Below are 14,507 nucleotides of genomic sequence, written 5' to 3'. Positions count from 1 at the left end.
ACAACTTAATCATGTATCTACATTCTTGTCTATGTAGATGACATTCTTATCATGGAAATGGATGACACTCTTGTTGAACAACTTATTCATGACCTAAGCTCAACATTCTCACTTCAAGATCTTTGTCTTGTTGATTACCAAAACACCAGCTATTATTTTACTTACTCAAACCAAATGTCTTCAAGATCTCCTCATCAAAGCTGATATGCAGAATGTGAACACACAAAACACTCCTATGAATAGCGGTCTTAAGCTATCTAACTATGGAAGTGAACCTGTCAAAGATGCTACGCTATACAGTTCCATTGTTGGTGGCTTATAATATGCTACAATTACAAGACCTAATAAGTTGCCTTTCTTTGTAAATAAAATGTGTCAGTTTATGCAAAATCCATTGCAGACACACTGGGCTATTGTGAAAAGAATGCTAAGATATATTGCTGGAACTCACGATCATGGTCTGCTACTCAGGCAAGTTTTAGATATTTCTCTTGATGTTTTTTGTGATGCACATTTGGCATCTGATCCAGATGACAAATGCTTAACCTCAAGCTATTGTATCTATTTTGGAGGTAATCTTGTTGCCTCACTACTACAAAAACCCCTTTTAGAGGGGGTTTTTAAGCCCTTTCAGCGTCGGTTTTCTCGAAATTCGCTACCGACGCTGATCAAAGTGACGCTAAAGGGTTTTAAAAGACCGACGCCATATATACCCCTATGGCATCGGTTATTAGTTAGGAACTGACGTCATAGGAGTATATATGGCGTCGGTTCCTAGCTAATAACCGATGCCATAGGTGGCGTAGGAACCGACGCCAAAAACGAGCATTTTTCAGTTTTTTAAATTTTATATAATTTATTTTAATTATATATTTATTAATTTATATATATAATTTTATTTAATTTAAATTACATATTTATTTTTTAAAATATAAATTAAATATTATTTAAATTAATTTTAAAATTGGCTAAAATACATAATTTCATTTCATAAAAGTAATTAAATATTACACAAACATACATTAATGTAAAATTAGTCGAAAATATTAATAAGTTAATAAATATAACTACAAGTTAATCTAAAAAAATTACATAAGAACAAAAATTCTTTGGCCTTTCAACCTCAATCGTCATCGTGAATCAGGGCCATCAATCGTTCTATCCACTTTCTCTATAATGGTAACAATTCAGTTTTTGGATCGTATTGCCCCTTACCCCGAAACTGTTAAAAAAATTAAAAATTTATATTAGTTAATATATATGTATCTTATATATTTATCATTATAATAAATACTATAATCAATAATTAAAACTTACAGCTTTTTGATCTTGTATGTAACGGTTGGGGTTTGCACGTGCGACGATGTCAGTGAGATATTTCAAAACATAAAAACCACATTCTTGGCTTTTATGTTTTCTTGGACAATTTGTTTGTAAAATTCCTTGCCACGGGCCAAGATACTCATGTGCGTCCCCTATATATCTAAATGCACTATTTTGAAAAATTATATTAGCATTTCAATTCATTAGTTAATTTAAATTTGTTACATAAGAAGTCATTAAATTATTACCTTCCGATCATTTGAGTAATTTCTTCGGAAATTGGGCGGCAACGTATAGGGTCGAAACGGATAATTTTCTTTGGCGTAACGACCTCTAGTGTCCAATGCGCACTACAAAATTATATTAGAATATAAGTAAGATAGTATAAAAATAATTTGAAGTCATAATATAGAAATGAACAATTAGCACTAAAGAATTAAATAGAGTTTACCTGATATTACAAGGAATAAAAAACATTTGGTGGTTGTTATTCATTAATGATAACCAATCAGCAATTCGTCTTGCCGCATCGTCAAAAGACTAACTCTTTTCTTCATCGGTTTTCCAATGCACTACGAGAAGCTCTGGGTCGTAAAACTTGAAAATTTTTCTCATACCGTTGATGCTCTCCCAGATGTGCCTGCCAAAAAAATTGTTAAGTGTTAGTGTCTTATAATAATTTGACTAGAATTTGATATATAAGGTTAATTAGATTAAAGAAAAGTATACATCATTCCAAACAGCATTCCCTGGTTGCCGATGAAGTCACACGTAGCAACCTGCTGTAAATCCTCTCCAGATAACGTGATCTGGGTACGCGGTGCTATGAATCTTCGGGGTACAGGAGTTGTGATTATATCACGTTTATCTTTGAGGTTCAGGAATTGAACAACCATCCATTTTAGCGATTTAGGGATCAAGTTCATCTTCTTTTTCGAGAATAATTCATCTTCCCGTGCACCACTGCCTTGTGGAGAAAGCATCGAAGCTTTCCCCTTCGACGCATCACGTCTTGAAGGCAGTTGAGCGAGTGGACCCTAAACAAAACAGAACATAATATATCAAATTTTATCCAAATACTGCTGAAATTTTGGCAGCATAACGGTTGTCATTGAATGCCCCAAAAAAAAACTAAACATGCCTATATAACGACAAATAACACATATATAACAGTAGTTTGTTCATCCATCCCACTGCAGCACACATATTCGTAGAACCTACTTCACTATGGTTGAATATTGAAGATATTCAAACTCCACTAATCATTAATAATTAATTTATAAGAGAAGTTACCTCGGATGTTAGAATTAAGTGTTTAGGCCAAGGAAGGAACATCTGTGATACGTCCCTAACATATCTGCACCCTTCAATTGGGATTGGGATTTCAGCGTCCTCTTGCAGCATTTACGAAACTAGAATCTGGGCATGTGAATCATCGTAGCCGTGCAATGAATAATGATTTTACCAACATGCTTGTACAAATACGCTCGGGCCACAATGTTGTCGATGTTGTCAGAGCAGAGATTACTTGCTGATTAAGGGCCGCATGGTCATCAAAATTGTACAGGAGACCTTCGTCGTTGAGGGAAATAAACTCCTCAGCATAAGTTTGTGGTTGTCCCTCATCCTCACCAGCGTATGGTTGTGGAACATACGCCTCACCAGCCACCTCTCCTCCCTCCTCTTGTTCGGCAGCATTTCTCTTCTGCTTAAGGGATTGGACTTCGGCTTTTAATTTCTCAATCTCCTTCGCTTGCCGATCCACAACATCAGACACTTCCCTTTTCTTCATGCTGAAAAGTTTAGATGCCCTGGTGAGGAACCTGCAAATCAGAAAAGGCAAATTAGCTACGATTTTATTTGTGTAACTAAATAAATAACATTTCAAGTAATAGCATACCCAGCAGCCCTGACACGTCCAGGATGCTCTGGTGTCCTGAGCGCCTACGTTAGGATATCGTTTTGGCCCTGGACCTGCATTTGTCCCTAAGTAAGCTTCTCCTCTAATTGAGCCTAATGCACGCATATATTCAAGCAATTAGTATGTGAATTATATACACTAACTTCCCAGTAGAACTCAATTAAGGACTAATATATACTTACTATCTTCTCTGCAATTTCCTTGTCGTAATTAGTGACAAGTTTTCGACTCTTAGTGCGAGATTTGATCCACACACGGTGGCAAGGGGGATCTGGAACATCGAGATCCTTTTTCTACATTATTTTATAGTACATTATTAGAATTTAAGCATTACTTACCACAGCTTCCCGTACTTTCACCATTCCAGTCCGACCACTTCGATGTCTGGATTGGATTTTCGAGGAACGTTCACGTTGTACCTTACTCAATTCCTACAATGCCAAAAAATACATTAGATGCATGTACTTATATTTAAGAGTTTATCATAGTACAAATATAATTAGCGTACCTGAAATTCAGGAGTTAGTTGACTTTCAACAAAAGTGCACCAATCAGCATGGTCGATCTCGAGGTGCTTTTCAGGGACTTGTGTCAGTCGTCCCAGATCCATCTCTCTCACAGCAGGCATTATGATGTCTTTTGTCATCCTATTCTTCAAGTCTTTCATTAACATCCCAGCTAGGATGAGACAATCATGTTTGAAGGAATTCAGCACAATGAACCCTGTCTAGTTTGAAGGAAAATAAACACGGTTAGAGTGAACATTTGAATTAATAAAAAAACAAATAAAAATTCTAACAAATAACTGCTTACTTGGATATCTATCCAAACTTTATTTTTCAGAGTAGGGTTGACTTCTTTCCAATTTTTATACGACAACCCTATCATCTGACGGCATCTGACTCCTAAAGTTGATACGAGCTTGGCATAACTTTTGCCGCAGTATTGTCCTTTGTCATTAACCTCGAGGGCCACTCTTTTGCCTTGATCCATTACCTTGGATATTTCATTCATTTGAGTAGGACCTCTTGTAGGTATTATTGTTGGACACTCTGCCTCTAGGTCGGAATCAGATCCTGAACCCGAGTTGGCCATAGCTACACCATTAACAAACAAAATTTGAGAACCTTTAAAATAAGAACTTTGACTTTGATAATCATGTTGTTGGGTTTTGTGCCCTAAATAAAACCCATTTCAATATAATCAGATTTACTTATTAATAAAGATCAGAAATAACATTTTTATGTTGCATGGTTCACATGATTTATTTCACGATTATATATATATAATGTATGAATTCTATTTAAGTCCAGAACATATGAATTTGTTAATGATTATAGTGTTGTCAGCACAGTGGAATATAATCTTAATTATATGTTCGAAAGTTCATTCCCTGATTTGTAAGTTCACTGGATTTAGACTGACATGATAATCAGCAATAGGTATTCTTACACCTTGGATAACTGTTATGCCCTTTCCAGGGCATTGACAAAGTTTACCAATATCGGATGTATGGAATATACATCGGAAGGGATCGATATTGAACTTTGATTAGATATATTAAAATTTTTACCGTAATATCTATTCAATTCAATATCACCTGTTGATCCTAGATCAAATGATCTTAATCCTGATATGGTTAGGTTCGATCTAAAGAGTATTATACATGTTCTTTGATTTGTTAGTTAAGCCTACTTTTGGGCCAGGGTGATACGTACATTTTGGGAACATGATAGTATAATTGAGTGGGAGCGCTAACATAAATATGGAGTCTATAACTTCTATAGGAATTTATAACTGAAACGATGATATCCTTCGAGCTTGGCTAAACAGAGATAAATGGTAGAGATCTCATTTCACTTCGCTGAAATATCATTTATACGGAGCTAAGTGTTTTAAGGATACAATACATTGAAGGTGTAACGGTAATTTAGTTCTTATTCAATGTAGATCATCTATTAGAGGGTCATTGATCAAATTAGGATTATAACAATGGATAATTAATAGGGTATCTATATCGTGGAACATATAGAGCGTTTTATATGACTGAGAGTGCAATTCCAAGTTCTAAGTGCGGATTCAATAAGGAATTAATAACTTAGGCAATTTACTTGTAAATTCGGTTCGACTTATTGGAAGCTCGGTTATATAGGCCCATGGTCCCCATACTAGTTGAGACCATACTGCTTGTAAGACTCAGTTAATTGATTTTAATTAATCAATTATAATTCTAAAGGTAGACTATGTCTAGTTTATGAATTTTCACTATGTTGTGGCTTGATTGTGAAGAAATAGTGTTTTGGGGTTTATTTGTTAATTAAGAGACTTTATGGAGTCTAATTAATAAATATTATAAATGACAATTCTATTTGATAGTTATTTTAATTATTAAATAAATAGTTTGGCATTTATAAGGTTGAATTGGAAAATATGGTATTATTGAAAAGAAGAATAAGTGGTTGAAATAAAGTGGCAAAATTGTAACTAGAGATTGGCTCACTTAAGTGTAGGCCAAGTGTGATTTATTTCCCAATATTTTATTCTTTTTTAATCCATTTAATTCAACCCTAACTCTATTGAAGAATAGTATAAAAGGAAGGTTATGGTCTCATTATCCAATGAATGCCTCCAAAGCTAAAAACCTAGATGAGACCTCTTCCTTCTTCTTTCTTCTTCAATTCGAAACACTAAGCCTTTCTTCACAATAAATAATTTCAGCCATTAGTGATAGAGTGATTGCCCACACACATCAAGTGGTATCTCAATCATTGTGTGGAAGATTGTAAAGAATCCAATCAACAAGAAGGAGAATCAGCATCAAAGGAAGGAGAGAAAGAGATCCAGGTTCAGATCTTGGTGATGCTCTGCTACAGAAAGGAATCAAGGGCTAGAGATCTGAACGGAAGGAGTCGTTATATCCCGCTGCACCCAATGTAAGGTTTCGTAAACTTTATATGTGTTTATTTTATTGTTTTAGAATTCATATTAGGATGTTAATGAAACATACATGGTAGTAAATCTAGATCCTGGTAAAATATTTCCAACACATGCTACTAACACGAATATGTTTTGAGTCAAATATAAAGACCTACTAAGTATAATAAATGCATGGACACATCAATTAGATTATACAAGACAAGTTTATATGAATGTGTTATGTCACCTAATTTCTTACAACTAGCGAGTAATAACCTAGTTATTTATGTTATGTACTTTTCGTTTAACATTTATGTTTTTTATAATAAAATTTGATCCAAATTCTACCAAAATTTTGGCAGCATAACGGCTGTAATTGGACGTTCCCAAAAATTTTAAAAGGGCCTAAAGTAACAAACAAAACAAATATAACAATACAAAACAAAGAAACTAACATAAACAATACAAAATTTATCGACCCCTCTGACCGCAGTAAATGTATTCGCAGATCTACTTCACCACGGATGAATATTTAAGATATTCAAACTCAAGTAAGCATGCATTGATAATTAATTATAATAACAAAAGGTTAGCGGATGGATATACCTATTGCAAATCCGATCAACATCGAAATATGTCGACCCTCAAATATTAGCACACAACCTATAACATAATGCAATATACAACCAAATTAAAATTTTAATTATTAAATTACTTACTAGTTATTAAACAAAGTAGCAAGTTACTAGTTACTAATTTCCATAGTTAATTTTTTTTAAAATAATATATACATATATAATCAATTATATATCACACTACTATTATTTTAAAAACTTTAACTCTAAACTAATTAAATTCCTACTACCTCTCATTCTCATTCACAACAAATATATATACAATACAAATAAACAAAATACACAAATAGTATATACACAATATATATACACACAACATATATATAAACACATATTCAATAATAAAACATAAAATATATACATATATATATATTATATATCAAGTTAATAAATATTTACCTTATAAACGCAATCCGACGATAAATTGCTACAAAAATCCGACCACCTGTAGAACACACAAAATATAATATTAATAAAATAAAAAAATTCTAAAAAAATTTACAAAAACGAAATAATACCAATGTACATAAATAAAATGAATAGAAAGCATATTTATACCTTAATGGACGTTGAGACTCAACCTTTTCTCCACTAAAATTGGTGGCCGGAGTTATACCACTACCTTTTTTTATAATAGGTTCGGTTTGGTATATAGAGGGAAAAAAAACTAAACTTTTTTACAGTATAGGTTTAGGTATAGAAAATAGAAGATTTTAAGAAAAAAAGGGGTAAAATGGTTAAGAAATGAGGGAGAATGAGGTTGTTTTAGTGGTGGTTGGCGAGAGTTTTTTTGTGGGTTTGGGGCTGCTATGGGTGGTTGTTCTTCATGTTCCGCAAGGTGTGAAATGAGGAAAACGATACCCAAGGGTCTGATATATAACCCTATGGTGTCGGTTCTTTTGTATTAACCGATGCCATAGGTGCCACGTGTCGAATAAAGGCAGCACCTACGGTGTCGGTTAATACCCAATAACCGACGCCATAGGGTTATTAAAAAAACCCTGATTTTCCCCAACCTCGAACCGACGACATAGATATATATTCTATAGCTACGGTTTTTATTAAAAAATCTCCTCTAAATGTCAATGCAGATATTTTCACAACCTTTAGCTTCTCTTTTTATAAATTGCGTTGAAAAAAGGGAAGCAAAAGGCCTACATTAGTAGTGCCTAGAAATCTCAGAAGCAAGCCATGTAACGCCCTAATGCTAAGGCACGCTACAGTGCTTTTTCAATTATTGTGCAATCTTTGCTAATCAAAGAAGTTATTCGAAAAATGTGTCAAATTTAAACTTTTGCATTAAATATTAAACTTAGTAATATAATAAAATATTTACAAGTGTCGGGATCCCGTTTTAAAACTTTTGCAAAAATAACATTTCAAAATACACATTTAGTACAGGTCGCACAGCGACTATCAAAATACAATCTCCAGATGTCCCGAGACCGAACACTGCAGGTCGCGCTGCTTTGACATGTACAATCCCATCTGAGCTCAAGTTCACCCCTGTTCAGCTTTCGCCTTTCCTTTACCTACACATGAAAGTAGAACTGTGAGTCCATAGACTCAGTAAGAAATGCATATAACATATCATATAATTTTCGACCTGTAAATAGGCGCCCATACACCTATTTACAGAGCTTATCAGATGAGTATGAACGTTCAAACTACTTGTGCTATTGACCATGATATCACTCCTACCAGCTTTATATTCGAGCTGTAGGACCGGCACTATGTTCGTGCCGCTATGATAGCGTCAACAACACCCGAAAGTATAATTGACCATGATATCACTCTTAACCAGTACGATGCCTGTACTGCTGAACCGACACGATGGTTATGTCGCTATGATAGTACCAATTCATACTTTCGGGGGAGAATATCACTCTTAACCAGTACAATGCCTGTACTGCTGAACCGACACAATGGTTGAGTCGCTATGATATCACCCGAACATATACAATGACACAAACAGCATGCATATATATCATACATATACATACACCCAGATAATCACATCACACATTATACACAGTTCTTACCTGTTTTAAATTCAAGTGTCTTTGGCAAGGCACAGAACGGAATTCATGTGCTAGATGGATGCCCTAATCACAATAATAGTAACACAGATGAGTGACTCGCTAAATCACTTTCCGGGACTTAAACTTGAAACCAAAAGTTTCCCTATCGATAAACCTCATGGCAATACCCTAAATATCTCAAAATTGGCCAAAACTAGGGTTCTGGAAATTCCCCCAACAGGCAGACCGGTTCCCAACCGGAAATCCGGTTCTGTGTCACCATCCGATCGACCGGTTGGTACAGGTCCCCCAGAACCGGAATTCCGGTTCTGTGCTGGGAACCTAAAAATTTCCCCCATGACCTCAAATCTCAACCAAACTTTATCAAACTCTCCAGTACACCTATACAATGCATAAACAACCATTTCCAACCAACAATTCACAGAACAAACCAACAATACTCAACTTGCCATTAAAGACCAAAGCTTTGAACTTTATGTTCAAAGTTGCATAAAACTAACACCAAGCATCAAAACCAGTTGCTAGGGACTTAGATTAACTCAAACTAACCCTAGAATCTGAAATTCAAACAACTCTAACCCCAACAGCCCATGATTTACAATTTCATTACTTCAACTAATTCAAAACTTGAAAATTAGAGAAGAGACCATTAGGGCTTACCTTAGATTGATTTCCCCCCTTGAATCCTTGCTGAAAACTCAAAAAAATGGCAAAGAAAATTGGTTCTTGCCCCTTGATTGTCCCAACCGAAAGAAAGAGAGAGAGAGAGTTCATGAAATGTCTAATTTCTTTATTTTTCTTCAAATGAGATAAATGAGTTTGGCTAAGCTTAACTCTTGCTGAAATAAATTGCTAGGTGTCACTTTCTTAGGGCAGCCACCTATCCTTCAATAAAGGAAATGACTAAAATGCCCTCCTACTTAAAACTTAAGTGCTTCACCAACCTAGGGGTAAAATGGTCAAATCCCATAACACCACTCAAACCCGATAATTTATTTTCTCTAAAATATTTTCAACTAAGAAATAAAGTTCTAAACTTACCCATGTGATCAATCTAGCCATCCATCGCATTTTCCGTTGTCGCCAGACAAAAATTACAAAAATAACATATTTCACATATAAGCTAAATAATACCTCCAGAGTTTAATAAAATCTCCGGAATTGAGAAATTATAACTCTAATATCTATTTCTAAGTATTGGGGTCCACATTTAAAATTAATTCACAGATAATAATAAAATAATAAAAATTAGTGCTAATTGCCTTTACTAATCCATATTACTAGAGCGGTCATTACAAGCCACCATTAGCAGGTCCTCTTCTTAAGTAGAATTTCGAAGCCTTGCTAATGGTGTTGCTAAAGTAACTTGGGTCCAGTCTCTGCTTCATGAATTGCACATTCCTCAAGCTGCTATTCCCTCTGTGTGGTGCGATAACCAGAGCACAGTTCTTCTTGCTGCTAATCATGTTCTTCATGCTCGTCTAAAGCACATAGAGGTTGATCTATACTTTGTTCGAGATAAAGTTCTACAGCAGCATATTCATGTCAAACATGTTCCAGTTACTACTCAAATTCCTGACTGCCTAACTAAGTCAATCTCGAGCACCAAGTTTTCAGAGCTTAGAACCAAACTGTGTGTTGTTTCTAAAACCACAATCAGTTGGAAAGGGGCTATCAAGGGAGTAGATTAGTTACAACAGTTAGTTAACACTGTTAACTAAACTACACTTACTTTTCTGTTAGAGTTAGTTGAGTTATTGTTGATTATTCATTGTATATATATACCTCTTTGTAACTCAACTTGATTAATCAATAATAACAGAACACTCTATTCTTTCTTCTCTTTCTCTTCTTGAAACATCACAGGAGAATAATTCCATAAAATGCATGAAATTAAGATGTAACATTATAGATGAACACTTTTGTTAGCGAGCTAGTTGAAATAATACTGTATGGCAGTCCTCGTTTGATTATATTTTATGTATGAATATATATATATATATATATATATATATATATATATATACAAAGTTAAAATGCTGATCTCAATCTGCTAGTTTTCTTTTTCATTCTTCTTCTTTTATAAGGAAATACGCTTTGGAAAGTGGTTATCAATTTAGTATATATTTACATTATAGGTTGTCCCTTTTTCTTATCTTTTCAATTACACCAAATTATTGGTTGACAAATCATATACATCTTCTAGTGGACCATCCTTTTGGCGTGGTCAGTAATCCAGAACTCTAACTAATAATAACTATGGGGTGTTTGGTAGGCAGCATGGAGGTTTGGGTTCGTAAAAATGGGTGTGTAAAATCAAATATAGGTTCGATATACATTTTATAGACTATGATTAAGTGAGACCCCCATTTTTTAATTTATTTTTGAGGTAATCTCAATCGTTTTGAATACTTCAATTTGAGATTGTCATAATTTCAAATCCTCTCAACTAAAACTCAAGTAATATTCTTACACCAAATACTTTATTATAATTGTATAATAGACGTGTAAGATTAATCCATCATCCATCAAATACATTATCTGTGAAAAAAATCCAAAAAGTAAAACAAAATGAAGAATCAAGTTAGGTTGTGCTGAGTAGTCGCCTAGAACCATCTTCTTCTTCTCATATATTTTTTTTTCCAAAATCCTACGTGTCCCACTAGTTACAGTATTTTATATAATTTTATGATCATGGATTGAAAAAAATAAATCAAAAAAGAAAAAAGGAAAAGTAATAAGAGGTAATCTAGTTGTAGTGGGGACCTTTTTTATAGGTTTGGTGAAACCGAAGATGATCATCTTAGGCACTGACATCTGACACCGTATCATTATGGAATTAGCTCTGAAATCAAGATCAGGTGCTTTGGTTCGAATGATCTTCAATTTTTGGCCTTGGTGGTACAATCTCTCAGATCACAAAGTAGCCATGTGGGTACACTACACCTTTTATGTAACTGGGGTCACTTATTAAAACGTGTCACTCCCTTTTATATTATTGAAGAGCCAAATTTTTTATATTGAATTCATAAATGGGACCCCATTGAATCTTTATAACCATCTTCTTTTTGTACTTCTTTTTTTTTTTTTCTTGTTTCTCCTTTCCCTATTAAACTGCGATTGAACAGTTGTACAGTCTCGTTGTGTCGCAATTTGTAATTAGAAGCACTTATCTTTACAGCAAATATTAATTGACGCATCTTTTATATGTGTACATATATATCAAAATATAAATTGATAGTGTTAGTTTTTTTGAAATGAAAATTGGTAAAGATTAAGAAAAAGATATTGTTTAGGCTTGTAGTTGATAGAAATTACTTGATATAATTATCATGGCCCATTGGCCCTGTTATATTAGCTAGTGCACCATCGAATGTAGAAGTGATTAGTGGCAACAAACGTGTACAAATGTGATCGTCTCTTTTTCACGTCACTTACTAATAAGAGTGGAATGGGTCCATATATAATAATAGAATAACAATAGACTTTTAATTAAGACGTTAGTGGACACAAAATGTTAACACATTTAGTCATCAATATGTCATAGCTAACTAGATAGGAACCCAATATAATATAATGTATACAATACATATTAATGTTCCATACCATAAATTTTCACTCATTTTATCTTTTTGCAATAAGCTGAAATCCCCAAAATCCGAATTAGAACAATTTTCTTTTTTCTTTTCGTTACAATAACAACAAAATTATTAAAGGTAACAAAAAGTACTAAAAAAGTTAGATCCACTCCACATCTTTATCCACATAAAAGAAAGAAAGTTCGATACGAATTCCGATTAGATTGATCATTAACAAGATAAAATTGAGAAAGAAAAGTTCATTCACGAACAATTGATGATCAAATAAAACAAGTCCCCCCAATATAAGAACTTTTTTTCTTTAATAATTGGGTACAAAATTTCTCTTCTTCTATTTTGAATCGTGATCTTATTATCCCATGATCCCTTAACATCTACAATTTGTTATTTTTTTTTCTTCTGTTTTTACCATAAAGCTAGAACAGCCAACAATCCACTACCAATCAAAACTGGTAACCTTGCCTCAATTAAACTAATACTCTTACCAGCATCATTGGTGTAGTCCGGATCGATTGGATAAAGCTCTCCTGGAGGACCAGTTATGTACAGCAACGAAGCCGGCGGTGGAGGACAGTATGGGGTTGCCGGAGAGGGCGGCTTCTTTGGCGACGGTGGTGGTGATGGAGGAGGAGGGGACGGTGGAGGTGGCGGCGGGTATTGGGTGCAGGGAGTGCACTTTTCATCCCCTGCTGGAACAGTAGTTGGGGTTTCATCAAGCTTCCGTGATTCCAATCCATTGACCATATGAAGAGCTGAAACAGCTGATATTACTAGCATGATTTTAATGAGACGATCCATTTTTTTGATGGGTTTTTGGGCAAAGGACTTTTGGTTTTGGTTTTGCTTTTTTCAAAGTGAGGACTTTTTTTTTCTGTTTTGTGGGGTGAGAGCTATATAGCTTTGAATATAATGAAAGAAAACTATGGAAAGTGTTTATATTGATGAGTGCGGTTCTTCTACGTTATTTAGGTGCATGGGAACTGTAAATGACTAAAAAGGGTTTGTGGGTTCGGGTGATTTTAGGCAGCTTGATGAGTTGTAATGGAAAAATATTTTTGAGTGAAAGAGTAAGGAGACGTATTCTTATGGTCTTTTGTGTGGTAGTATAGGTAAAGTAGTACTTGTGTAATGGACTAATATAATATTGTGTCTTTATAATCAAGGGAATCTCCTTGGCAATGCATGTGGATGGTCCAAATAGCGGGACCCCATTCTCTATTTACACTACATTATAAATGAATATCTACACAAATTATGCATTAATCATTGTACAATTTAGTGTCTAATTATATAATTTATTTTATTGGCCCTTTTCTCTGATAATTATTTAGGCAGCCCCATAGATTAATATCTTTATGTTATTCGCTTCATTTTTATATATCTTTGTTTCTTAATTTTTTTTTTTTCAGTTTGATTATTTGATTATTTAGGATTTGTTAGTTTCAAATTAACTCATGTTTTTTTTAATATTTGATCTTTTTTAGGAGAATTACCCCCTATATTATTTTAATTCCTTTTTAAAATTTACGATTTGGGTTGCTCCAGAGTCTGGTGGCTTCTATATAGGTTGTTATACGAATTTTGGTTGAGATTTAAGTTGTTCTGTTAATTGCTATAAATTTTTTTATGTGAAATTCCGTAAAAATGTAAAAATAAAAACTATTTTAAAATGTTAAAATGAAAAAACTACTTTCTTTTATTTATTTATTTATCTTTTTAGAGAAAAAAAAAAACAAGCACCAATTTAAAGAGAAAGAGAAAACATCTCTTTCATTTAATAAAATTCATTACCTATCCTAAAGGCACAACAATAAAGTTACGACTAACAAGTGAGATGTTTCAGGAAAGCTAGCTAGAAAATAAAATTTTAATATTTAAAAAAAAAAAACACTTTGAGCCCATCTTAATCGTACCAACAATGCAAAAAGTTGCGCTTGAAAAATTGATCCTTAGACAAAAACCACAAAATAAACAAATTTAGTGACTTCATAATAAAATATTGAAATAAGTAATATTAAAATTATGGAAAGTAAATTAATAATATATTAAATTTTTAAGAAATATAATTAAT

General features: G+C 33.7%; 1 protein-coding gene across 1 annotated transcript; it reads right to left on the bottom strand.

The window, feature by feature from the left end:
• Nucleotides 1-12,617: 12,617 nt before the first annotated feature.
• LOC115714492 (extensin) lies at nt 12,618-13,657 on the bottom strand. Its single transcript, XM_030643213.2, has one exon. The coding sequence runs from the start codon at nt 13,232-13,234 to the stop codon at nt 12,842-12,844; it is 393 nt and encodes a 130-aa protein (XP_030499073.2). The 5' UTR covers nt 13,235-13,657; the 3' UTR covers nt 12,618-12,841.
• Nucleotides 13,658-14,507: the final 850 nt, after the last annotated feature.

Source organism: Cannabis sativa, chromosome 4 (genome assembly GCF_029168945.1).
Source record: "Cannabis sativa cultivar Pink pepper isolate KNU-18-1 chromosome 4, ASM2916894v1, whole genome shotgun sequence".
NCBI lineage: Eukaryota > Viridiplantae > Streptophyta > Magnoliopsida > Rosales > Cannabaceae > Cannabis > Cannabis sativa.
Note: the sequence above shows the minus strand (reverse complement) of the source record. Positions and strands in the feature narration are given on the sequence as shown.